The following is a 27261-nucleotide window of genomic DNA, read 5'->3' on the forward strand; positions in this document are numbered from 1 at the left end:
GTATGAGGGATACCGCGGCGCGGTCCTCACACATTCGGCTTACGGCGTTCAATAAAAACGCCGCTATTAGGGCCGCTACATTAGGGTCGCAGTTATTCGGGCGGCTCGCATGCCCGCGATGCGTCCAAAAAAATGAAGATCGTTGTACGGCCACGCGGAGGGCTGGATATTTCCAAGGCAGGAGCGGCATGAGTGGCTACTGCCATCATGGCGGCAGCGGGAAGTGAAAAGGCAGATCGAGTTTAGGATACGGCGTGTCCCAATACCCAGCATTATGGCACACAGCACTCGGAGCTAGGAGCGATCTGAGAAGTATGCTCTAATTCAAGCCATCAACGTCCAAGGCAAAATATACGAAGTGAGCGCCTACGAAACGACCGTCCATGACATTCAAGGGCGTGATCCGGGGCATAGCGCTCGAGGAGAGCGAAGCAGAAATAATGCAGCAGATCGTTGCCAAGTGCAACCCCCTCGACGAGGGGGGCGAAGCGTATTGGAAACCCGACGACAGTAATCGTAGTTTTTAACGGTATCAAAGTTCGCAAGTATGTGCGTAGCGCACCCAGGCTGTACCCGTGCAGTCTTTACGGGAAGCAAATAGAAGTTTGCAAAGTGTGCGGCGAGGTCAGCCACAGGCGCGACATGTGCCCCACACCGAACGGCTCTGTTTGCCTTGCATGCGGTGTTTTTAATCCTAGAGAGGGCTACAAACTTGTCCCCAAGTGCAAGCTCTGCGGCGAATAACACCCCACCGGGGAGCGCCTCGGCAGAGCCAAATGCAAGGTTCCATACGTCGTGCGGCGACGGTGATGCGATCGCCGTAACGCCGAAGAACAGCAAAAGCAAGCACCCGAATCAAGCTCGTTTCCACGTCTTGGACGCTCACGCTCGCGCAGTGCTTCTCGTAGCGGATCCCCCAGCGCGTCGTGCCATGCCTGACGCCACGCGCATCCCGCCGTCGTGACTCTTCTGAGAGGAATAGCTGCGGCGCTAGGCGATCGTGCTCCCGTGACAGAGTCAACTGGGCCGACGCAGTAAAGGGCGAAGTTAAAAAACGTAAGCGCTAGCTCCAGCAGCGCCACTAGTGACCGAAGCACTCCGAGCAGCCGGCAGGCGTGGACTACCAGCGCCTACTACAAGGAAATTGAACAACTCCGCGCAACCAACGCGGCGCTGGTAGAAACCACGCGCCAGCTTGCCCAAGAGCTAGCCAAGGTCAAGAAAGAACTCCAAGTAACGCGAACCATGCCTAACACTGACTCAGATTTGTTAGTCTGTGCTCGTATTGTGGACTTGCTCTCGCGTTTTGTCCGGGTGGCGCTGCCTACCCATAGGAACATGTTCAGCTCTGTCACCTGAGACACCTACACCTCCGTTATACTGGAGCAGAACACCGACACGCCATCACGGCAAGGCACACAATCAATGGACACAACCCAAGACGAGCCCCAGGAGGAGAAGACCACTGACCTGACCCCTAAGAAATGAGCACGCGGCGAACCTAGACCCGCCGTTACCCCTGAACAGAACACCGATACGTCATCACTCCAAGACACTCAATCAACGGCCAGAACCCAAGACTAGCACCGGGAGGAGAAGACCGCTGACCCAACTCTCAAGAAACGAGCACGCACCTCAACACGACATTACAGGGACCTGACCCAATTGGAAACTAAGCTGGATGCCAAAATTGAAGCGCTCGCCATAACCTATGCCAGCACGGCTGCCGTCACCGAACAATGACTGGAGCGGTTGGAGGAGCTGATCACAACGTCCTTCCGCGCCACAAAAGAGGATTTCGACTTCACTGAACAGACCCTCAAGCACATAGTGCGCAGCCCCATCTTTGCGGCGCCATTCGCCAACCACCCATACCTCCAAGAACAGACGTAAGTCCCAACTTCGCCACAACCATGTCCCAGCCGCAATCCACAATAAGATCGCTACCGGGCCTTACGGTCTGGCAGTGGAACTGCCATAGTTACAACAAGAGAGCAGCGCTGCAACAACACATCACCATAGTAATCAAGACACCCGACATCATCTTGCTGCAAGAAACGGCGACGGCGACCCTTCCTGGGTATCGTGCTCATGTTAGCCTGGTGGAGGGACGTCTGCACGTTCGTCCGTAAAGGGTTCACGTTCAACGAGCACCAACTCACACAGGGCAGCATCAGGGTGGAATACACCTTCACCGAAATCATCCCAAGCAAACAAAGGAAAGGGAGCCTGTTCATCCCCAGCATCTACAGTATCTCCAAGCACTAAACACAAAAATTCACGACCCTACTACACACAGCTAGCTCCAAAGCCAAAAACAACACGTTGCTGATCGGAGGGTGCTTCAACGCCGCCCATCAAGCGTGTGGTTACGCGAAGGACACGGCCAAGGGAGGGACCTATCACGGTATACCCTGGACCACAACTGCGCCCTTATCACGGACCCCACTCATCGCACCTGCATCGGCAACTCCGTAGCACGAGACACCACACCAGACCTTACATTCATCAAGAGCGACCACACAGACAATGTAACAAGCACAACGCCGGCGTCGACCTGGGCAGCGTCCATTGCATCCTGGAAATTACGATACCCAACCAATGCCGGGGCGACAACATTGCACATAAGTGGCCGGACTGGGACGGGTTTCGTAAGGGACGCCCCACCACAGCACAAGAAATCAGACAAAAAAACATGGACGGCCGAGCTCCGTAAAGCAGTGCACTCGGCCACCAAGACCATCAAAACGGACAAGGACATCGTCCCCACCGCCAGCGGCCCCAGGCGCATCTGATAGAGGCTAAAGATTCGATATAGGCGCACTGCAAGCCGCAACGGCTGAATCGCACATTGAGATAGATGGTGGCCGACTCAAACAGGGCCATTGAACACTACTGCAAGGTCATGTGCCGTCAGCAGTGGAACGAAATCTGCGACCGAGCTGACAGCGAACTGCATCATGGTTGCACCTGGAATGTATTTCAGTAACTCCTAAACGAGAGTATGCCAAGTCACACCAGCGCGACCGCCTGGCCCGTCTCATGCACACCACCACACAACAGGGAAAAGACGCTGTTATCAAGAGCCTGGAAGCCAAGTATCTGACGGACACGCTAACGGAAACCCATCCGCCGTACTGGGTCCTTCCCTTAATATCGTCTGTGTAAAACTGAGCGCAATATAGTACTGGAAGCACTATAGTTCCTTTTCCGCTGTAAAAATTCCGAGCGATCATACAGCCTCTCGATCCCACTTTCCGTTACTGTTACGAAACGTTGCTTGTTTTACCGAAAATCGAAATAGCGGCATGTACCGGAACTGATATTTCCACTTTATGTGTGCGTCCGTCATACAATGAATGCAGGCCCCGAAAAAATTAGCGGCATCTACACCTGAGGTATTATTGCAGGTGCTGAGCGCTAGCTAGTCCACATCGCGTTTTCTTATGTTTTAAGGCGAAATACTTTAGATCTCTGTTTCAAGGTCGTGTTTCGAACAGAAAATACCACGCGGCCCAGGAAGGCCAGAAACGACCCCAAGCATGTCCATCCCGTGTATAAGAGATTATTGATTACCAAATTCATGATTGATTAGTTATTGAATTAGGGTGCATTAGTGGTTAATTAAGGTTGATTAGAGTGTCCTACGGTGGATTAAGGTAATGAACAAGTATTAAGGCGTATTAAGGAGGATTGAAGTGGATGAAGGAAGATCAAGGTGGATTACGGTGCATGAAGCAATTAACGTGAGTGAGGGTGTATGAAGGAGGATTAAGCTGCATGAACGATGACTAAGGCATATTAACGAAAAGTAGGGTGGATTAAGAGAGAATAAGGCCGATAAGGTTGTATTAAGGGGGATTAAGGTGCATCGTTGATGGAGGTTGATTATAGTGAGTTACAGTAGGCTTTACAAAGCTTTTGCATTCGCGTCACTTAAGCGATGCCCCAATTCACCTTCGATTTTTGGAATTTGCTTTGAACTGCCCTTCCACTTTAACATGAATGGGCGACGATATTAATTTAGTTTTCTCACGGATACAGGCAATTTGCAGGGTATAAGTGGACATCGCGCTAGCACGTAAAAAAGGACACGGACAGGAACATGAAAAAGATGCACCGAACGCTAGACATCAACTGGCTTTATTCTCGGGAGGACACAAATATATATGGAAAAAGACACGTCCTGCATGATCATTCCGAAAAGCGTATGCGTCATGGCACCTCATTGTGAAAGAACTGTATTTCTTTTGCCGTCAAAGGTACGTTAGGTTTGCTGATGCAAGCCTGTTTTTGCAGATCAATAAAGAAGGCTTTGAGTATTTCACACTCTCTCTGTTCTGTGCTAGAGGTAATCACTTGAGTCGTATCAAAGAAAGGCATGCAATCATTCTCACAGCTCTTGCAATGTGCCGCCAAATGCCCAGATCCCGACGGTGCCTCGACAAGCAGCTTGTGCTCCATTAGTCGAACGTTGATACACAGGCCAGTTTGGCCGATGTAGCAACTTCCGCATGACAACAAAATTCCGTACACCAAATTTACCCAGCACTCCACATAAGGCAGTTCATGTTCAATTGGGCAGGGTTGTTTCCAGCAAGTGGCGCCACTGACAACTTTGCAAAGTTTCCCGAGTTTATCCGGTACCATGAGCATGACTCGGACATTGCCTTTCTCCGCCACCTTTTTAAGGCGGTTTGTCAGCTGGTGAATATAGGGCAGTGCCACGCATCTAGCTCGCTCATAAGCTTGTCGCTCAATCGTCAACACGCGATCACCAGCTTTAAGCACTTTTGTCAGACCTTCAGCCACGGACGCCACAAGTTGACCAGGGAGCCCTGCCTTTGGCAGGTGAACTGCCTGTAAATGTACACTTACATGAACCTTTTGTGAGCAGGACTTGTCCAGGGCAGCGCGTAAGATGCAGCGCGGGATGGACTGATACATGCGAAGTATATGATACAATTATCTACAATGTCCTTATCAGTGGTTTCGGGAAGTACAGTTAGCTTGCGTTGTTTTCCTATGATTTCGTTTTTAATTTCCCACAGCTTTTTTGTGCTACCAGCGGTCTGTGTAATTAGGTGAACATAATACGCCCTTTTACGCAATCGAAACATAGCGACAGATTTATTCCGCTGTTCTTTAAATTGCTGTGAGCAGTATATATTATCTTTATTAGGCACCATTTTTCATGCCAGTATTCCTTGGCCTTATGTGTTTAAAGTATGTGCTCTGTGATACAAGGGCACATGGGTTTATCATGTTGACCCTTCGAGGCCTTGCGATTACTCCTATCTACAGCGATATAGAGATACGCAACTAGGTTAGTTATTTCAATGTTGATATCCTCGTTGAATATTTCACTGAATTTAATGCGAAGGATTTCTTCTCGTAATACTTTGTAATCTATTTTCATTGCAATGCTGTTTCTTATTTTCTTGGCACTCGTTGGATAATCTAAAGCGGCAAAGATAGGTAGATTATCAGAGATGGGCTCTAGGTAAACGCCTCCGATAACCCCCATGTCTAGATTTGTTAATGCGTGCTCAATTAAAGACGAAGATGCTTTAGTAATACGCGTCGGTGGCGTAATTAAATTACGATAGCTTTAAGATTACAACAAATAGCTATATTCATGGTTATGCATGCTATATGTGTATATGTTCATCTCGCCTACTATAACCACTGGTTCATTTCGCTGCTTCGACAGAGCGCAGAAAATTGTTTCCAGCTTATCAAGCAATGCTACGAGGTTACCGCTCGGTGACCGATAAACTGAACCAATGATGACGTATGAAATGAAAATAGATTCAATGTCATTGCAACGATATGTCGCCGCTGCAACTTTACGATATATTATCTTTTACAAAAAAATGCAACGCCACCTCGCGTTAACGTGAGTCGCCCGATCAATCATGTTCAGTCACCTGGAATACTGATTATTTCACTTTTCCGCAGCCACGTTTCAGTTGTTGCAATGACACTGAACGAAGGTGCATGTAGCGACAGAAAAGCAGAAAGCACGTCTACATTTTTGTAACTACTACGCGTATTGCAATGAAGAACTGATGTAGATTTTGCTCTACAAAGATTGTCAATCTGTTTGATTGGATAAGCCATTGTTAACGAATAGGGTGCGCAGTTATAAAAAAATATTAAACTATTTCTCGTAAGTCTTCTTTACGTGTTAGATGGAAAAATCCGGAGTTCTCAGATTTCCGCATTAGTATTTTCCCCTAAGAAATACATGTAAATTTCCATCCTTTCTCTCATTATTGTTGGATGGCTTTTCCAAGCAAGATGTTGTTTTCGGGGCGCAAGTGTTTGTTTATGTAAACTGGATCGCTATTTCGAAAATCCAGCATGGCTGTATTCAGTCACCTCTTTTGGCAGCCTTCAACAGTTTGTCACGATCTCATCTGGATCTGAACTTCACAACTACGTCTGGAGGAGCATTGTTCTTCGATGGGACGCGGTGAGCTACGTCAATGTCACCATCACAAAGCTGGACGCACAAGGAAGATGCAATTTTTGCTATTGTTCCGAGGACGTCTTCATTTTCAACCTTTGGTGTACCTCTTAATTCAAGGTTATTGAGCCTGCTGTACTGCTTTAACTCAATAAGCTGCTTTGTCGTTTCCTGCAGCTCTTGGTTTAGTCTTAGGTTCCATTTCTTGCATTCCAGGCCCTGGTTTTTCATTTAGGTAAGCTCAAGTCGAAGGCTTTTTATTTCTTTGCGGTAATGTTCAAAGTTTTCGTTCTCGTACCCGGCTAATTGGCTGATGGAATTTAGCTCAGCTTTCATGAGTTATTCGTCGCATTCATTTTGTTCATATCCTTTCTTTAGGTCCCCCATTGCTTCAACAAATTTCGAGGTCATCTCAACGAGCACCTTTGATACCTCTTTAATGCTAGCTAGCGCCTTTTCAAACAAGGCTTCAGCAATATCCGACAGAGGTTGCCAGAAGCCCTTTCTACAGTTAACTACGCACACTTGCAAACCTTAACACAACCGGGTAAACACTATAGACACGCACTGTGGTACACTGTGGCAGCAGTGACAGCGAAACTTCGAAAGAGGTTCAATGAGGCAAAAAAAAAAAGAATGCTAACCTGCAATGTGAAGCAGGAACCGTTTAGCAGATGTACAGTACATGCTGTCACTGCTGCCAAATGATGTCTCTCCCGAGCATTGCCTTCTGTATAGGCTGTAAGTTGGTCACGAGGTCCTGGTGTTCAGCGCCGTTTGAACAGGAACGATCCGGCTTTGCGCAGTTGCGCAGCTCAGTCGTTCGTCATCTTTGTCGTAGGCCGGCTCACCAGCGATGCTGATACGGTTTTCGGGTTTCGTGAGCAGCAAACCTGCAATGTGAAGCAGGAACCGTTTAACAGATGTACAGGCAAGGCTATCACTGTTGCCAGAAAATGATTCCTCGAGTCGTATGAAAGGATAACTAAAGATCCAGTACATATGAAATATGCTTCCTCAAGTTTCCATCAAGTTCAAGGGAACAGAAAGACGACATAGGGCACAAGAAGGAAACATACATGAAACATAAAGGTCATGGGCATTTTCACAGGAGTTCCTCCTACTCAGCTGAGCAGGAGGCACTGCGGTAGCTTCAGTGCGAAGCTTAAGCATGCTGACACCAGGAGAACAGGCCATGAAAACAGTACGAAACTTTGGACGATAGGTTACGTGTGCCTCTATCAACATTTGCTTTAGCTCTATGCCTGCAGCCATGGTGAGGCCATAACCACTTGTACTGTAGAAGCGTATCCTCTCGTACGTTCTAGCATGCCGGCTACCATTCATGCCGGAATCCTGACCCGTGTATCTCAACATAAGCAGTAAAATTGATGACACGAAATCACAGTATGTGCTGCTGAAAACTGCTTTCACTGCTCGCCAGGATGTATGTTAACGGTGCAGCTGTTGATACGCGAAGTTTCATCGCTGGCCGCTTGAAAACAAGGAAAGAGTTTGACTGAGGATGTTCAAGTAACGTGGCAGGCCATCACCCATGCTTGCGCAGGTGGTTCCGTCAATTGACGTCAGGAGATTGGAATAAAGTCACAGTGGAATGATTTTCCATTATATCGCTAGTGCTCTCATGTTCTTGAGGCATTTTTTGTGCGAATGGTTGCCATTGTGCTGCTCGATGTTGTTGGAGCCGGTGTTCCCTGGCTGCCACAGTACTGGCGGCATCGGGAAGGCGTTCCGTTAATATTCAAGTTAATCCTTGAAACCAACGGCAGCTGCGTTTGGAAGAGTGACGGTAAAACAACGAGCTTAATACAGGAGTAGGTGCAATGACTATTAAGCCTGGCAAATACACATAATATCCACTCGTCTTGTCTTGTCTCCTCCTGTGTCGTCAACTCGTCTTGACCTGTTCTGCACATGCTGGGTACTCAAGGGGAATTACCAGGTATGTTAATGTGGTAGCATAATGCTACCCAGGATTGAAGAAGTATAATGTTCGTTAGGTATGGGCATAACAGTGCAGGACAGCCTACTAGGAAATCGTACACATAGTAACTTCGGAATCAAGTGCTTGCATTTCTCGAGTTCAATGTTTCGTTCGAGATAAACACCAATGCATCTAAATACATTCCTGGTGCAACCTAGTGCTGTAAGCTGGGTAAGCGAAATAATACGCTTACTACTACCACTAATTGCATTTCTTGAAAACCATCATATGATACAGTGTTTGGACTCACCGTTGCTATGTTCTCTCGCCATTTCTGCATACGGTTCTTCCTGCTAAAGCTATTTGTAACTTGTGCACAAATTGTTACAAAACTTGCTCAGCTTCTACCGTTCCTCGAAAAAGGAAATGTAAAACAAAAAACGAGAACGCTTCTTAGGAATAAAGAAAGTTTTCCAGGAAAAGCAATGTGGCAGAAAATTACATGAGATACTCAGAAAATTAAGCAGATGAAAAGCCAGAAAATGTGCTCAATCTACGTCTTTGTTGACTCATTCGCTGTACAATAACGTTTCATGTTTCCTTTTCACAGGTTACACCTGGCAGCTCACCCTCCAGAATGAGCACCAAAAACTTCTCTCTGTACATTTAACATTTGAGGAGCCGCCGGATACACTAAAATTATCTGATTATTGGGTAAGCTTTCGTTTGCATTAGATATATTTAAAATTATGACATAACAATTATTTTTATATGAATTGTAGAAATAAAGAAATTTTACTTGTCCTTCTCAAGGAAAAAAACGCGAATTTTTTTTTAATGCCTAGGTACGGCGGACATCTTCACGTGCATATCCCGTTTCTAAAAGAGGCATGGCCATTCCTCTGTAACAACTTAGCTGACAATGTAGTTTGTGTTAAAAGCGATGCTCGTTTCATTTATAATTGTTTTCCATGTTTCGAAGCAAAGCTCTCCTGAGATTACCGTTCCGGCATGCTCAAAGTGCTCGCATAATATAGTGGTATGAAAGAGATATATATAAACGGCACTGGAAAGACATAGTGGTGAACAGGGTAAGATTCTCGTGTGCTGCCCTCTTCTGGGGGAAGGGTAACGGGAAACGAAAGGCGAAAAGAACAGTGGAGAGAAAAAGTAAAGAAACGAAAAAAAATTTAGAGAATGTCCTGAACATCCATGAGAATTACAGTCCCTCCAACAGGCCACTAGAACGTAAACGATTCCAAGAGTGTCTTCACAGTCTTATGGTGTGACGACTGCATAGGTCGGCGCTCTAGGGCTGTCTGCTCCCAAAACTACTGGTTATCAAGACGCACCCGCGTGGTCGTGAGTGACTGCCTGTGTCCGCTGAATCGGGCACAGTGACAAAGAAATTGTTCGATAGTTTTCTCGTCACCGCAGTGGTCCGACGGAGCGCTATCGTCCCAACCAATGCGGAAAGCAGACGACTTCGTAAATGCGACGCCGAGCCACAATTGGTAAAGTACCGTTGTCTCGGGTCGCCGTAGTCCAGGTGTAGCATGAAGCTGCGGACAGGGGGATCCACTCAATGTAGACGTGTGTGCTGGAAAGTTAGGTGTGTACCACGATGAGTGTGATGCACCATATGCAGGACCTCGCAGTTGCGCTACTGAATCTGTTCTTTACAGCGCAATAGGTTCCATGCACGCCGTCTTCATGAGCACATAGAGCAGATTCATCGGCGCGTTCAATACCCATCTACTACTACGTCCTCAAAAACAACTTTGAAACTTAAGAGCCCCAAAAGTGAGCACATTTTTAGAGGCAACAAAAGTGTTAGACAACGCAACGTTTTACGAACCCCGCCTTGACAAGCCGAATCAACACACATTTGCTTTCTCGAGTGCTTCACCTCTTAATGTCTGAGATTATTATCTAAAGGAAAGTTTAAAAGACGTCGAGCCATTCTCTCGTGCTGTGTTATTTACTCGAAGCGAGTTTGTGCGATGAGCACTGAGATCTATGAACATTTAATTAGGGCGGTATGACATAAATTTTAATACCTGATATTCTCTATGCGTGTTTTATTTTTTAGGGAACGAAGTCGTACCTTGAAAACCAATGGGTTCCAATAGGAACCGTTGGAGTTTTCGAATGTGCTTTAGTAGACAAATCTGCACCGTAAGTATTACACTTATCCTGAATATATTATTATGCTACACATCTGCTTTCTACGACTTAAATTAAAGGTATTAAGCAACCGAAAAATGAGTTAAGATAGAGCACTCACAATTATGATACGTTAAGTAAACATCCGTGATAGTGGCGCGTGTAAAGCCCTGAGTAGAGGGCCGCAATATTCTTTCTTCTAAGAGCTTTAGGCGCCTACGTAACATTAAAATAAACATTCACCTTCGTTCTCTATATCCATTGCTAAAATACGCCTAGTCTCTACTACTGATCTCCAGTCATAGGGGGACCTATCCCCCACATACTGAATAGAAACCCGATGAACGCCTGCGCAATTGTGCATGCTTTATAGTATACAACTTGTTTTGTCATGACGCTCGCGTGGAGATTGGTATTACCAAGCCCACAAACACTACACACACACTGTGAGGACCACATACGCGGTCCTTGTTAAAATAGAGTACCATGCGGAGGTACCAATACCGGAGTTCATGTAGTACTTCTTTAGGAGTGGGCAGAAATGGCTGCAGCATGGATACCTCATTTTTTTCCCACTTCAGCGAGAAAGGTGGTCGAAGTCTTAAAAAGAAAACAGTCGGATTGTCATCCACATATCTACATATCTTGGAGGTGGCAGTTGTTCCTAATTCGACTTCCAAGTGCCCGTTGTATTTTGCCAACAAACCCCCGCTTAGCTTGGACCCTGTGCAGGAAGCCAGGGCAACACATTCTTTTTATGAGTACAGGCATCCTTAATTCGAAGTACGAATGCATAAAAAAAGGACATCCGTAAGTTTGATCATGGCTGGTCTTGCGTGAGTTCTGGAAACTTGAGTTGCCTTGCCATATGTATGTCTTGATGCCTTCATGGAGAGTTCCAAGCAATGCATCGTAGGGTTAGGAACAACACAGGTCCTAAATGCCGGTTGAAAAGGCACTTATTCGTGGAAGCCATTCGCCTGCATGATAAAAGGGTTTCCCTACTCGATAATTTACAACTAGCTGCTTTATCTGTTTCTTTTAATGCCAACATGATTCTTTGCCTACTTCAGCCGTTTTGAGCCTGCCTATCTATCTATCTATCTATCTATCTATCTATCTATCTATCTATCTATCTATCTATCTATCTATCTATCTATCTATCTATCTATCTATCTATCTATCTATCTATCTATCTATCTATCTATGTAGCTAGCTAGCTAGCTAGCTATGTCTCTATCTACTGGCCTCTTACGACTTGTCAAAATGTTTGGGCCAGTAGGTATGTGATCCTGGTAATGACGCCGTCGTGACTGCTATGTTGTCGCATATGCAGCTTCGTCATCTTAATATTGTCATGCCGTCATCGTTTCGCTTTCTAACCTGACCCAGTGCTCCAAGGTGTCTCATAGCTTGGGCCACTATGTATGGTTACGTTGTGGTGACATCGACGGGTTCCTAGCACCGCGTCATTCCAGTTTTCTCATCGGACACTCGCCATCTCAGCATCGTCATTCTATCTTCATCATTCAGTCGTCATGCATGCGCTGTCCCCCGGCAAAAGTGACGCCTTCGTGGTCATTCAATAGTTGTCGTTCCAACTTCGTTATCGGACTCGTGTAATGCTGTCGTCATGCCAACTACTGCGACGCAGTGGTCCAAGTTGGCTACTAGTTTGCGCAACTAGGTATGTGTTCAGGGTGGTTATGCCATCGTGGTCATTGTATGCCCGCTTTGTCATCTTACTCTCGTCTTGCCGTGATCACACCATCGTCGTCACACAGTGGTCGGCATGCCGTCGCCGTCACGCTGTCGTTTTAACAACACCGCTTCTTTAACGTCACTTCGTTGTCGTTATGCAGTTGTCGTCACACCGCCTTCGCCCTTCCCTCGACGTTAATCTTTCTTCGTCACTGTTTTATAATCATGATGTCGTTATTCACTCGTGATTACGCCGCTCTTGTCATGCCATAATCATCAAACATTCGCCATCATTCCTCCATTCTCACACCGTCGTCGTGGTGCCGCCGTGGTCGTGTCATCATCGTCAGTGCAGCTTCGTGATCCGACACTTGTCATGCAGTCTTCATCACCGCATCTTCGCTATACAGCTCTTCTGACACAGTTAGTGCCGCGTCATTCACATGATGCACGCCTCGGCACCATTGTCATCATGCCGCTGTGACGTATGTGCTTTCACTGCATAGTCGTCATGCTTTTGTCCTCATAGCGTTGTCGGGGTGCCGTCGTGGTCATTCCGTCATCATTGGTGCATCTCCGACATCCTACTGTCGTCATGTCGTCATTGTGATATTTTTTTTGTCATACCGCTGTCGTCATGCCGTAGTGGTCATACCCCCTTCGCCGATCCCTCGACGTCTTTCCGTGTTTGTCATTCTATCGTAATCATGCAGTCTTCGCTGAATCGTAATTATGCCATCGTCATCATTACGCCGTCATGGCAAATATATTGTCATAAATCCATTATCATACCGTCGTTGCAAAGCAGTCTTGGTGGTGCCATCGTTGTCATTCTCGTTTCCTCATCCGGTTGCCGTCACTTCATCGTTTTCACGCAGTCGCCGTCATGTTCTTAATTTTTTTTGCTGATGTCTTCGTTATACCTTTCTCATAATTTAAGAATCGAAATCTCCTTGTCACGCTACTGTCGTTATATGCCTTCGCAGTTTCACCAAAATCATTTGTTCTTTCTCATTCCATCGTCAATTTGTTAACCTCATAGAGTAGTGGTCATGTCTCTATGCTCGTGGGCGACATTGGCTAGTGAGTGCCCTAAGAAAATGAAATGATATCAGGATACGTGGCATACAGCCGAAGCAACAAAAGTATCTGAGATACCACAACACGTGTTACACAAACGCGACTCCGGTACTTGGTCGGCCGCTACATTGCTCGATTGCTATTCGCACTGATATCGACAGTTATTGTGAGATGAGTTGTGTGGTATATTTTTGTGCGTTTGCATTAATGTTTTATTGCATCCCGCTTTTTTCTTGTTCGAATTTCTGTTCCTCGAATAAAACCACTTGCTAGTATTCCACATTCACATTGTCGTCTTCCGTTGGTGCTCATCAGTTCGCTGTTTGTCCAGTACATAATATTGTTCAATCAGTTAGCTGAATTCAGCACTCTTGTTCATTATATTTTTTTTCTACAGCGGGCCCTTCTGTAGCTTTAGTTTCGCCCGTCCAGCGTCGAATTGTATCAGTACACAAAACCTCTGGTTCCGGCTTATGTCCATACCGTGCTCTTGTTCGCCTTGAATAACTATGTCCCCTCTCCGAAAGTAGCACTCCTCGTCGGTTCTGTACCGCATTCTTTGAACCAGGGTCTCATTTTGTGCCGCAATCTCCGAGCCGAAGATCCGCATCAGGTATGCCTCCTGAACGACTCACGGTACGCGTTCAAGAAGCACCTGCGGCACGAAACCATCGAACGTGTCGCCTAGAACTTTGCTGTGCCAGCCAGTCACTTGATTGTGGCGCACACCTTTCCCGCTCCTGTTCAGAAGAAACCTGTACCTTAACCCACCAATAAGGTTGTCCCCCAAATTGGGAGCGCGAAGTTACCAACAGAAGCAAGGGAAATCCTCGAGAACGTTTAAAGTTCTGCCTGCCCCCGAGATTCACAATAGCAAAATTTTCGCCTTCATTCGGAACAAGGCGGCTGGGCCGAAATCCAAGAGTGAGGATAACAAATGAGTCCTGGAGGGCACAGACATACTGCATAAGATTCAATCATCTAAAGGGCGACTGAATCACCCAGTCATGCCATTAGTCTGTGGATGACACGCAGAAGTGGTGCAATGGAGAGTACGGCATGCAGTAAGGAGCGCGTTAACCACCTCAGAAAGGAAGACACGTCCTCTGTCACTAAAAATTCCCAGGGGTGCACCCCGGCGAAGTATGAAGTGTTGCAATAGGAAGCACGCAACATCGCGGGCTGTGGCGTTTGGTAGGGCAGCTGTTTCTGCATAGCGCGTAAGGTGATCTACAGCGACAACAATCTATCAATTCCCAGCAGGTGTGCAGGGTAAAGGGCCGTAGAGGTCAATGTCCACGCGTTAAAATGGTCGCGAGGGGCGGAATTGGCTGCAAGGGACCACAAGGACGCCGAACAGGAGACTAGCGGCGTTGGTATTCTGAACGTGAGCGGACGTACGTCTTACGAAAGGTGTATGTCTCAAGCCAATAAAAGCACAAGTGGAGCCTCGTGTGCGTTCAGAAGAGGGCAGCGTGGGCGCGTTGTGGGTCTACATGGAACGCGGAGATGGTCAGAGACGACTAACAATATCTTTTGACTGCTGATAGCGTAGTTGTGGCAATAGAGCAATCCATCCCGCACCCACAATGTGGGAAGATTGACGGCGGAGAGTACCGGAAGGTCGAGTCGCCGTGGAGTCAGGTAAGCAGTCCAAAAGAGCCGCAATCCACAGACCTTTGGGCTGCTCCGCAGCCATATCAATGGGCGCTCGTGACAAAAACACCGAGTCAATGGCAGAAAGCCAAGCCGTGCCACTTGACGTAGAGGAGCGAGAGAGAGCGTCCGTGTCGGTGTGTTTGCGGCCAGATGGATAGGTAACGCGCATGTCGAAGTATTGTAACCGGAGGGCCCAGCGGGAGAGGCGGCCTGATAGGTCTTTCAATGTCGACAGCCAACACAGGGCGCTATGGTCGGTAACGACATCAAAGAGTCGGCCGTGGAATTATGGTCGAAATTTTCCGAGGGCCCAAATGATAGCTAAGCACTTCTTATCAGTGACGGAGTAACTGGATTCGGCATTGCTTAGTGTCCTGTTGGCGTAGGCTACTACATATTCACCGTATCCACTTTTGCGCTGACCAGGCATTGTGCTCCATGTCCTATTCCGCTTGCGTTTGTGGGAACTTTTGCTGCAGCTAAGGGGTCGAAATGGCGCAGCATAGGATGCGAGCGATATGAGCAGATGGCGCTCGCGATGTGAGCGGACGGCGCAATGTGGTAAGCGTGTCGTCGCAAGCTAGGGACCCGGTAGAAAGGCCGGTGTCGCCTCGCAGGAGTTGTGTTAAAGGAGCAATGATAGAAGTAAATTCTTTATAAAACGATGAAAGTACGAGCAGAACCCAATGAAGCTTTCAATTTGCTTCAGGGTAGCCGGTTTCGGCAAATTGCTGACATCGCGAAGCGTACAAGCATCGCGTAAAATGCCCTTTCGAAATCACTTGTCTGAGTACGGTAAGATGCTTGGCTCAGAGCTAAATTTTTTCATATTGAGTTGGAAGTCTGCGTTAATTAAGCACTGCAAGACCTGCTCGAGACGGCACAGGTGGCAGGCAAATTAAGGAAAAAAGACGACCACGTTCTCAACGTAACATAAGCACTTCTTTCTTTTTAGACGACGGAGGAGATTGTCCATCATTCGTTTTTAAGTATCAGGAGCATTGCAAAGACCAAACGGCGTAACGAGAAGTTGATACAGACCGTCTGCTGTAACAAAAGCAGTCCTTGGGCGATCGGCTCGAGCCATGGGCACTTGCGAAAAGCCGGAACTTAAGTGTAATGAGGAAAAGTAGTCCGCTGCTTGCAAATAATCGAGGGTGTCGTCAATGCGCACCAAAGGACATACGTCTCTGCGCGTTATCTTGGTAAGACGGCGATAGGCCAAGCAACACCGGATGGACCCATTTTTTTCTTCACAAGCACTACAGGACGCGATGGGACAGTTTGAAGGTTGTACAACTCCGCGCTAAAGGATATCGCTGACTTGGTCTTGAATAGCACGGCGCTCTGTGGGTGACACGCGATAAGGTCGTTGGCGCAGCGAAGCGTGGCCGCCCGCATCAATCTCGTGATACACCGCTGATGTGCGGTCCGAAGCCACTTGTTGACAGTCCAATGAAGAGGAGTACTTGCGAAGTAGGTTGAGAAGCTGGGAACGTTGTGCGAGGCTCAGGTGTGTATCCATAGAACTGTCGAAGACGTCCCGTGGACACAGGGGGCAAGTAGGAGAACAAGCCAGTGTACAGATCTCGGAGCAAGTGCCATCAAGAAGTACGTCGAAGTTGATTACAAAGTCGATGCGCTCGAGACGTCCAATGCACTCACCGTGACAAAAAGTGAAGGGGAGGCATCACCGTCGGAACAACCATATGTGTGAAGCTCCCGTTGACAGGGATGACATCGAAAGGAAGAGAAAATCGTCGATGAACAAAAATACGCCGCGGTGTAAAGAGAGCAATGATATCTGTAACACCATTGGAGCAGGCACTCGCAATGACATATGAGTGCGGAGGTATCGCAGTGTCGTGAGCAACGAGCAGCTTGATGCCGGAATCATCAGCATCATGATGTTAGGCGTCAGGAAGCGGCGAAAATTCGACTTCGGCGCGAGAGCAGTCAATGACGGCGTTGTGATCGGAAAGAAAGTCCCACCCCAAGGTTATGCGTGAACGTGAAGACAGAACAAAAAAATTCGACTGTGTGCATGAGTGCTTGAATGGTTATGCAGTACTTGAATGGGTATGCAGCGCTTGCTATAAGGAGCGACAGGGGAGACAAGGGTATCATTACTTTTCTTTGCGAGCAATATAGCTCTTTGGTAATTACAGAAACGGCGGCTCCTTTGTCGACTAGAGCAAGTGCAACACTTGCACCTACAGATACTTCACTAACGTTTGTCCGAGAATAGCGAGCCCTTGTGCTGTTCTACATAGACGCAGTTCTTGCCTCGGGAACTGCGGCGACTAGTTTTCCTCTCAGGAAGGAGTTGGACGACGACGCATCGTAACTCTGACAAAGATCAGTGACTTCGATGATGGTCTGCGGGTTTTCCTATAGGACAATTTGAAAGGCGTCGTCTTCGATGGCCTTCAAAATATGAAAGCTCTTATCGGATTCGATCATTGGTGCATTGATGCGCTTGCAAAGGTCGACGACGTTTTCAATGTAGTCGAATTTCTCACCGGGCTGCTGGGAACGCTTATGCAACCGCTCTTCGGCACGATCTCTCCGCATCGTTTGGCGACTGAAACTTGCGTGAAGCTCGTCTTGAAGTCGTACCAGGGGAGGAGGTCAGCTTCGTGGTTGCGGAACAGCAAGTTCGCACCGACCGTGAGGTAGAAGACTGCGTTGTTCAACTCATGATCACCACCCCATTTGTTGCGGGCACTCCCGCGTTCATAAGATGAGAGCCAGTCTTCGATGTCGTTTTCGTCGGAGCCACCGAACATTGATGGATCTCTTTGAAGCAACGAGCCGGATCAGAGAAGGTTGGACGAGGCCTGGGTAGGTGTTTGGCTCGCGTCGTCAGGCATGATGGGAGGCAACTTCTCACTACAGAGTTCCAGTATGAGGTGAATCTCGGAAGCTCCACCAAATACATCACCATCACCATCATCATCATCATCATCAGCCTGGTTACGCCCACTGCAGGGCAAAGGCCTCACCAACACTTCGCCAACTAGCCCGGTTATGTACTAATTGTGGCCATGTCATCCCTGCAAAATTCATAATCACATCCGCACACCTAACTTTCTACCGCCCCCTGCTACGCTTCCCTTCCCTTGGAATGCAGTCCGTAAGCCTTAATGACCATCGGTTACCTTCCCTCCTCATTACATGTCCTGCCCATGCCAATTTGTTTTTCTTGATTTCAACTTAGATGTCCTTAACTCGCGTTTGTTCCCTCACCCAATCTGCTCTTTTCTTATCCCTAACGTTACACCCATCATTCTTCTTTCCATAGCTCGTTGCGTCGTCCTCAATTTAAGTAGAACCCTTTTCGTACGCCTCCAGGTTTCTCCCCGTACGTGAGTACTGGTAAAACGCAGCTGTTATAAACTTATCTCTTGAGGGATAATGGCAACCTGCTGTTCATGATCTGAGAATGCCTGCCAAACGCACCTCAGCCCATTCTTATTCTGATTATTTCAGTCTCGTGATCCGTATCCGCGATCACTACATGCCCTAAGTAGAAGTACTCCCTTACAACTTCCAGTGCCTCGCTAGCTATTGTAAACGGCTGTTCTCTTCTGAGACTGTTAAACATTACTTTAGTTTCCAGCAGATTAATTTTTAGACCCACATTTCTGTTTTGCCTTTCCAGGTCAGTCAGCATGCATTGCAATTGGTCCCCTGAGTTCATAAGCAAGGCAACATCATCAGCGAATCGCAAGTTACTAAGGTATTCTCCATCAACTCTTTTCCCCAATTTTTCCCAATCCAGGTCTCTGAATACCACCTGTAAACACGCTGTGAATACCATTGGAGAGGTCGTATCTCTCTGCCTGACGCCTTTCTTTATTGGGATTTCGTTGCTTTCTTTATGGAGGACTATGGTGGCTGTAGAGCCGCTATATATATCTTTCCGTATTTTTCTATACGGCTCGTCCACCCCCTGATTCCGTCATGCCTCCATGACTGCTGAGGTTTCCACTGAATCAAACGCTTTATCGTAATCAATGAAAGCTATATATAAGGGCTGGTTATATTCCGCACATTTCTCTATCACCTGATTGATAGTGTGAATATGGTCTGCTATTGAGTAGGCTTTACGGAATCCTGCCTCGTGCTTCGGTTGACAAGAGTCTAAGATGTTCCTGATTCTATTTGCGATTACCTAAGTAAACGCTCTTTAGGCAATGGACAGTAGCTGATCGGTCTATAATTTGTCAAGTCCTTGGCGTACCCTTTCTTATGGATTAGGTTTGTGTTAGCGTTCTTCCAAAATTCCGGTACTCTCGAGGTCATGAGCCACTGCGTATAGCGCGTGGTCAGTTTTTCTAGAACAATCTGCCCACCATCCTTCAGCAAATCTGCTGTTACCTGATCCTCTCCAGCTGCCTTCCCTCTTTGCATAGCTCCCAAGGCTTTCATTACTTCTTCCGGCGTTACTTGTGGGATTCCACATTCGTGTAGACTAATCTCTCTTCCATTGTTGTGCTGGGTGCCACTGGTCTGTATAAATCGCTATACAACTCCTCAGCCACTTGAACTATCTCATCCATATTAGTATTGATATTGCCGGCTTTGTCTCTTAACGCCTACATCTGAGTCTTTCCTCTTCTTAGTTTCTTCTTCACTGCTTTTAGGCTTCCTCTATTCCTGACAGCGTGTTCAATTCTATCCATACTATACTTCCTGATGTCAGCTGTTTCACGCTTGTTGAATAACTTGGAATGTTCTGCCAGTTCTATTCTAACTCTAGGGCTAGAGGCTTTCATACATTGACATTTCTTTATCAGATCTTTCGTCTCCTGCGATAGCTTGCTGGTATCCTGTCTAACGGCGTTACAACCGACTTATAGTGCACATTCTTTAATGATGCCCATAAAATTGTCGTTCATTGCTTCAACACTAAGGTCCTCTTCCTGAGATAAAGCCTAATAGCTGTTCTGTAGCTTGATCCGGAATTCCACTATTTTCCCTCTTACAACTAACTCATTGACCGGCTTCTTAAGTACCAGTTTCTTCAGATCCCTCCTCTTGTTTAGGATAATTCGAGTTCTTACCATCCTATGCTCACTCCAGCGCACCTTGCCGAGCACGTGCACATCTTGTGTGATGCCATGGTTAGCGCAGAGTATAAAGCCTATTTCGTTTCTAGTCTCGCCATTCGGGCTCCTCCACGTCCAGTTTCGGCTTTACCGCCGGCGGAAGAAGGTATTCATTATCCGCATAATATTCTGTTCTCCAAACTCTACTAATAACTCTTCCCTGCTATTCCTAGAGCATATGCCATATTCCCTCACTGACTTGTCTCCAGCCTCATCTTGCCTACCCTAGCATTGAAGTCGCCCATCAGTATAGTGTATCTACATCCGTATATAGTTTATAAATCTGTAATGCGGTTTAATTAATAATGCAGAACGTAAGACGACACGCAACCTGGTCTCTTGATCAAGGCGTCGGGCACCCAGCGCGAGCTCTGTTATAGAGCGAGGCGTTGACAATGCGCGTGTAGTGCACGCCTGTCTTCTTCGCTACAATATTTACAGTATGCACACATATATTTAGAGGTAGGCAAAAAGGAGAGAATACGGCAGCCGTAGGGCAGGGACCCCCTTTTTATGGTAACACAACACCCGATGTATGTCGGGACCCTCCACTCCACAACTCTGAATATAACACCCAATACCAGTGCGACAGTTTTCGTGCGCTCGCGTCCATGTCTCCTTTCCTTCGGTTAATCCTACCCTCGACACGGAAAACGGATTTCGCAGCAGTTAGCACGGGTCAACTCGCTCGAGTCAGGAATATCGAGGACGTTATGTTCTTGAAGTCTGCTCCCAGCTTTCCTCTTGTAATTGTGTATAAATGAGCAGTTATGCAGCGGGCGTTACACTATCATAACCGCTGCGGCTGTCGTTGTCTGTCCAAGTGAGTAATTTACTGTTAATTAACATATACCAAATTTAGCTGTGAAACAAACCACTTCCACCAGGCATATCCCATAAAATGGTCGGAGCTATGTGCCGGCATTTGCTGCACAGCACAGCAATTGGGACTTCGCACGTTCGCTCGCTTATGTAGGCCGCATTCAGAAAGGACATACGTGCAGATTTCTTTTGGAGCGTAGTTCAGGATGCAGAACAAAGAGTTGCGATTTGCCGACAATAGAACAGTGACGATCGAGACGGCTTTGATGGAACAAACGCTGGCTCCGACCATAATAATCATAGACATAAACGTATTCAGTAGACCAAGGCGTACTAGCTTTGCACAGGCACTGACTGCAGTCTCGCGACAAGGCCTATTAACCCGTAATTTATCACCAACACTTTTTCTACAACAATGTTCAGTAATGCCAGATGGCGGCACTGTCTGTCACAAAGGGTATTTATTGTCATTTATTTCGAAAAAATTATACACCCCATTACTCGAAAATCCGGCTTGGTCAGTGACGGCGTGAACAAGCGATGATAAAAAAATTGACGACGGCGCAAAGAAGAAAAAGCCATCATGAATCCTGTGACTGACACCTGATTTCTCATGGAGGTTCCTGTACACAAAGTAATGGCTCTGAAAAAAAATCGGAACAATTCGTATGGGTGGGAATAGAAGACGGGCCTCCGTGGTGCGGGATGGGAACTCTTCCGCGACGCCACGGTGGGGCCACGTTTCTGGCTGACTAAAGGCGTGGCCTGGTGGGTGCGCGATTGGACACTTCTCGGCGAGGCCGGTAAGGAGAAGGTGGCTCCACGTCATGAGCGTGTAAAATATGGGTGGTGCATCACACGCATCCTCAATCGAAAAAATTTCACCAAAGGAACTATAATGCTTCGCATTCCCACACCTGGGTAGCCTTAAGTGTTTCCGGCCATTTTTTTTTCTTCTGTCATCTGGTATAGTTTTGACGCACTCCCCACGCATACAGAGGTACTGATTTTTGACGCTGCCTTATTTAATTGTTCTAACCGGCTTGCGGAACCATTTCATTTAATCCAATGTGAAGAAATGTGTTACAGCAGAGCCGATTTCTCTATTATTGCAGGCATTGGTTAAAAATTACTGATTCTCAGGGCTATGAACAGCAAGTGGAGTTCCAAAGCGGTTCTTTGACGCAGGACTCTGAGCTCTGCTATAATATACGCCTGTCACCCGTAGCATACATTGTGACTACTAGTTTTGACTACACCTCCAAGACCATATACGACAGCAGTGGTGCCTATTACATTAGGGTGAAATTCTCCCCTGCTGTGTACATCAAGCGCTACGATATGGTAAGTATCTTTACATTTCGCAGATCGCATATCGCAGTTTCCGCAGGCATGAAGAGCACGCGCGTCACCTGTTTTGGGGGCCGCGGTTTCGCTGCGTTATACACAAACACGCTACAGGCAGGCTTTGTCGCTTTCAAAGCGTGAACACTGACCACATCTTTGCCGGCGCGGACGAGGATAACGCCCGCGAAGCACAGGGCACGGCGATGCTGCTCGGCAAATACTTCTGGTCATTCCATTTATTTTTGTTGCACAGGGCCTGCACGCGGTGTTCAGTGGGGCGAAATCAACATCGCAAATTTTGCCAAACAAGGCAGCTGTCATACACAACCTAGCAGGGCCCTGCATCACTGGCACGAGAGTTCCACTGCACTGGACCAATCTCAGATTCCTGACGTCCCCGGAGGCCACAGGTATAGATGGGCAGGTTCCCGTGGGACTTTTCAGATGGCGCGGCGACGATGATGGGCAAAGATCCCTAACTACGCGACTTACTTTCGTTGTGCAGTTTATTTACCGCTGTTCAGTGCGTAGTTGCAATAAGTCTACAGTTATTCTACCCTGCCCGCACATGCGCTTGTGCAGTTGGTGTCAGGGCTTTTGCACTAGCAAGCTAGTTCTTCGCGCTGTCATCAAACAAATTCCTGGACCTTCGGTGAACGAAATGTTTAAGAACTTTATGAAAGGCCAAGAACCCATATGGACTAGCATTTTTTACCTGAAGCCCTGAAAGCATTTTGGCCTTGAAAATACTGAGTTCTGAAACTATAAAAACCGCTTTTCAAACATTGAATGAAAGACACGGTCGGCTGATCAATGTGTAACGGTTACAACAGATTTACGAACAGCTATTGTTGCAGTACAGGGGACTCTGAAGTCATCGCATGACAAGCTAGACTTCTGTACTTTAGTAGACTTTGTAATCTTGGTGTATTTGGAATTCCGAGCAACCTTAATGAATCGGAGTAAGCTTTTCTCAACAACAACCTGCTTCATGAGAAGTTAGGTGTAAACTGCCTATCTGTTATCGGCATTTATTGTCTACGAAAATGGGCGCCAAAAAGGCTCATTTCATTACGCCTCCAGGATTTCAGAGAAAAACAACTCGAGCGCAAAGCTCGCAAGTTCAAAAGAACACGAATGTATGTACAAAACGATTATTGCGCTGAAACCTTTCGAAGGCGTAAACTGATTTGACAAAGCCCAAAGTTTGACAGAGATGAAGGAAAGGTGACAAGTATAGTTCATGTCAAACTTCGTATCATTGATGACTGTCGGATGGCGTGCAAAGCAATTTCAAAAAGAAAAGGAAACGCCGTGCCATAGTTACGCAGGTAAGTACCAATGCGCTACCCTCACGTCTGCTTCCATTAAAGAACACAAGTATATTAAACAAAAGCTGCCTGCCTGGAATATTTTACTTAAGATACACATTTTGTGTAATCTGTGAAAGTTAACTGTGGGACGCTATTAGTGATTTCGAAATCGTACCATCGGGATACAGCTTGCATCGGCGAAACCTTCACAAAATCGAGAAAACCTCACAATGCATCACAAGTTCTGTTCCACGTCCCATATACAACAGTTATGTGAGGGCTAACCTAGAATACGTCGTTATTCTGTGGAACCTACATAATAAAGGCGAAAATGCGCAGCTCGACCGTTTTCACAGAAAGCCACTGCGGTATATTTTCAATACCGCACATATGACTCGTCCACTCGATTTTTGCCTCACGATTCTATTTGTTTGCAGGACACTCGCAGGAAATAAGCAAACGCGTTTTTGCCATACCTATGTTACTGGTAATAAGAAACATACCATCCCAGCATGTGTAAAGCCCCACACAACTAAGAAAGTCTCAATACCCAAAATAGAGCACCTGCACCTGTTTTCACCAAGAGAAACGCATTTAGCAGCAGTTTCTTTCGTAAACTGCATAATCACGATAACGTTAAGGACCCATTGTCGAATAAAAGCCGGCGTTGGCACCTCGCGTCAGAGCAAGAGGCCCTCAGAGCAAGAGGCTGCTTTCACCGGCCTTCGACAGCGCCTGGTATCAGCACCAGTTGTGGCCCACTTTGACGAGGAGGTGGACACGGAATTTCATACAGGCACGAGTAACGTTCGTGTTTGTGCGGGGCTTGTACAATGGCAGGAAGGTATTAAAAGAATGATCACCTACGCAAGTCGCACACTATCCCGTACAGAGCCCAACTACACCACCACAGAGAAAGCGTGTCTTGCCGTCGTATGGGCGCTGGCCAAATTTGGACCTTACCTCTACGGCCGCCCATTCGAAATTCTAACCTATCATGACTCGTTATGCTGGCTTGCAAATCTGCGGGACCCTTCCGGATGACTGGCACGGTGTAGTCTACGTTTGCAGGAGTACGACGTGATCATCGTGTACAAGTCTGGCTGCATATACGAAAACGCAGACCCACTCTCGTGCGCACCTATCGACACTACCGACCAAGACATTGAGGACAATGGCGTTTTCCTTGGGGCCGTAAGCGCTACTGATTTGTCCACACGGCAGCGCGCCGACGACGCACTACGACCCATATTCGAACCTCTCGAAGGACGAAACGCATCAGTACCCCGGCATATCGCTCGCGTATTGTCGTCGTTTTGTTTACGACATGGCGTCTTGTATAAGAACTCCACTGCCCCCAACAAAACCTATCTTTTGGTCGTTCCAGCAGACCTCCATGCCGAAGTTTTGTTCGCCTGTCATGGCGGGCCTCCGTCTGGCCATTTAGGTTTGATGCGAACGTTTCATAGAGTGCGCAAATCCTACTACTGGCCGAAAGTTACGGACTGTGTTAAGCAGTACGTCTAAGCCTGCCGTGAATGCCAGCGCCGAAAGTGGCCAGTTGTGAAGCCGGCCGGATTACTGAATCCGATCGACCCACCTGGCACACCTTTCGACCAGGTCAGCATGGATCTTCTGGGCCTGTTTCCACTGTCACCTTCTGGCAAGAGGTGGATAATCGTCACCCCCGACTAGTCAACGTGGTATGCCGAGACAAAAGCGACGCCTCGAGGCACAGCTTCCGAGGTTGCCCAGTTTTTCATACAGAGCATCGTCCTCCGGCATGGCGTCCCATCGCACATCATCACAGACCGAGGCAAAGCCTTTACAGCACAGATCATTGAAGACGTTTTTAAACTCAGCTGCACAACCCATCGAAGGACAACTGCCTATCATCCACAGACAAACGGCTTGACCGAACGACTGAACAAAACGATGACTCACATGCTGTCTATGTACGTAGACGTACAGCAGAAGACGTGGGACCAGATACTCCCTGACGTAACGTTTGCATATAACACTGCTACGCAAGCAACAACACGATTCACGCCGTTTAGAGCCGTGAAATGCAGACTATGTTAAAAGCAATGCTGCCGTGCTACAACATTGAACATGTCGACCTCGTCCAAGATGCCGAACTTTTCGTGCAACGCGCGGAAGAAGCCCGTCATTTTGCCAGAGTGCGCACAAAGAAACAACAGAGCCTCGATGCGCACCTTATTTACAAGCTCCGCCATTGACAAGTCGAGTTCCTACATTGTGATCAAGTTTTGGTCTGGACTCCCGTGCGCCGTAATGGACTATCCAGAAGCTTTTGAGTCGCTACTTCGGACCTTACAGAATGTTGCAGCGAATTAGTGTCGTGAATTACAAAGCCCTACCTTACGGAAGCCAGTCTCCCCGACTTCAACGACCGCAATCTGAGATTGTGCACGTTGTGCGGTTGAAACCGTACTATTGCTCCTAATATTCGAAGTTTTCAGCCACTTCGGTTAGATTATGCTGTGGCTCATCCCCCATTGCCTCGTGACTATATCGCATACCACAGTGATTGTGAGTATAGCCTATGTGTTCGTCCTAGGTCATCTCGGCGCTCTCACGTGAAGGCTATGTATGTTTTCCTTCTTTTTGTATTAAAGAGGGGGTAATGCCACAAGATGTGGCACAGAAAAGTCACTGAAGAAGAGGAGAACGAGGTTCCTCTCGGCATCGCGCGTCGACGCTTAGGTTTCGTAAAGTGCAAACGCCTGAATCCTCATTCAGCGTGTATACTACATAGTGTATACGCAACATTATAGAAGGAGCTGAGATTTCAAAGACAAAGGAAGATCTCAGTGCCCTTTCCCTGTGTGAAGCATGATGACCAGCGAAACTGTATATGTGGGCCCCTTAATGGCGAACCGCACCTCCGTCGCGGGTTGGCCCGGTATTGCACCATCTTCGTGATCGGCACACGTATGAGGAGGGCTTAACGCCTGTTTTACCTCCGCCGCGCATGGAGCCGCAACCGCACTATCTCAGGAGTTTTGTGTCTTTACACGGGCACGAACCTGGGGGAAGTAGCCCTTAACAGCATCGCTAGAAAAGTGTATGTTTCCCCCACAGTCACTTTATCTGGCAAAGAAAAAAAAGGTTTTTACGTATCTGAACGAGGCAACGCCAGATCGTCGTGCCCTTATATCGCTTTTTTTCTGTTTTCATTTCCTTTTCGTGCTGTACAAAGGTTTGTGAAGTATGTTGTTTTCTGTGGCATGAATTCTGTTTGCTCTGATGAGTGGTCGAAAATGTGTGTCGTTCCCTTCTCTGAGCAGCTCCACGCATGCGGTAAAAGGCATGGTCATGTATGATTTGCCCATCATTAAAGCCACAGCTGCAATAGACCACTCCTGTTTGTTCATTCTGCGTGACGTCCTTGTTTCAAAGTGGCGGTGCCATGTTCCATCATACCCGCCGTGGTTGCTCAGTGGCTATGGTGTTGGGCTGCTGAGCACTAGGTCGCGAGATCGAATCCCGGCCACGGCGGCCGCATTTCGATGGGGGCCAAATGCGAAAACACCCGTGTACTTAGATTTAGGTGTACGTTAAAGAACCCCAGGTGGTCGAAATTTCCGGAGTCCTCCACTACGGCGTGCCTCATAATCA

The 27261-nt window shown here is 47.3% G+C and overlaps 1 protein-coding gene across 2 annotated transcripts in view; it reads left to right on the plus strand.

Moving 5' to 3' along the window:
• Positions 1-27261, plus strand: part of LOC129380717 (uncharacterized) — a 148601-nt gene that overhangs the window by 91121 nt on the left and 30219 nt on the right. For both annotated transcript variants that reach the window (XM_055062512.2, XM_055062511.2), the window contains exons 5-7: positions 9028-9131; positions 10510-10595; positions 22075-22303. In XM_055062512.2, the coding sequence (XP_054918487.1) occupies positions 9028-9131; positions 10510-10595; positions 22075-22303 (419 nt within the window). The remainder of the gene's footprint in view (positions 1-9027; positions 9132-10509; positions 10596-22074; positions 22304-27261) is intronic.

Source organism: Dermacentor andersoni, chromosome 10 (assembly GCF_023375885.2).
Source record: "Dermacentor andersoni chromosome 10, qqDerAnde1_hic_scaffold, whole genome shotgun sequence".
Classification (NCBI taxonomy): Eukaryota; Metazoa; Arthropoda; class Arachnida; order Ixodida; family Ixodidae; genus Dermacentor; species Dermacentor andersoni.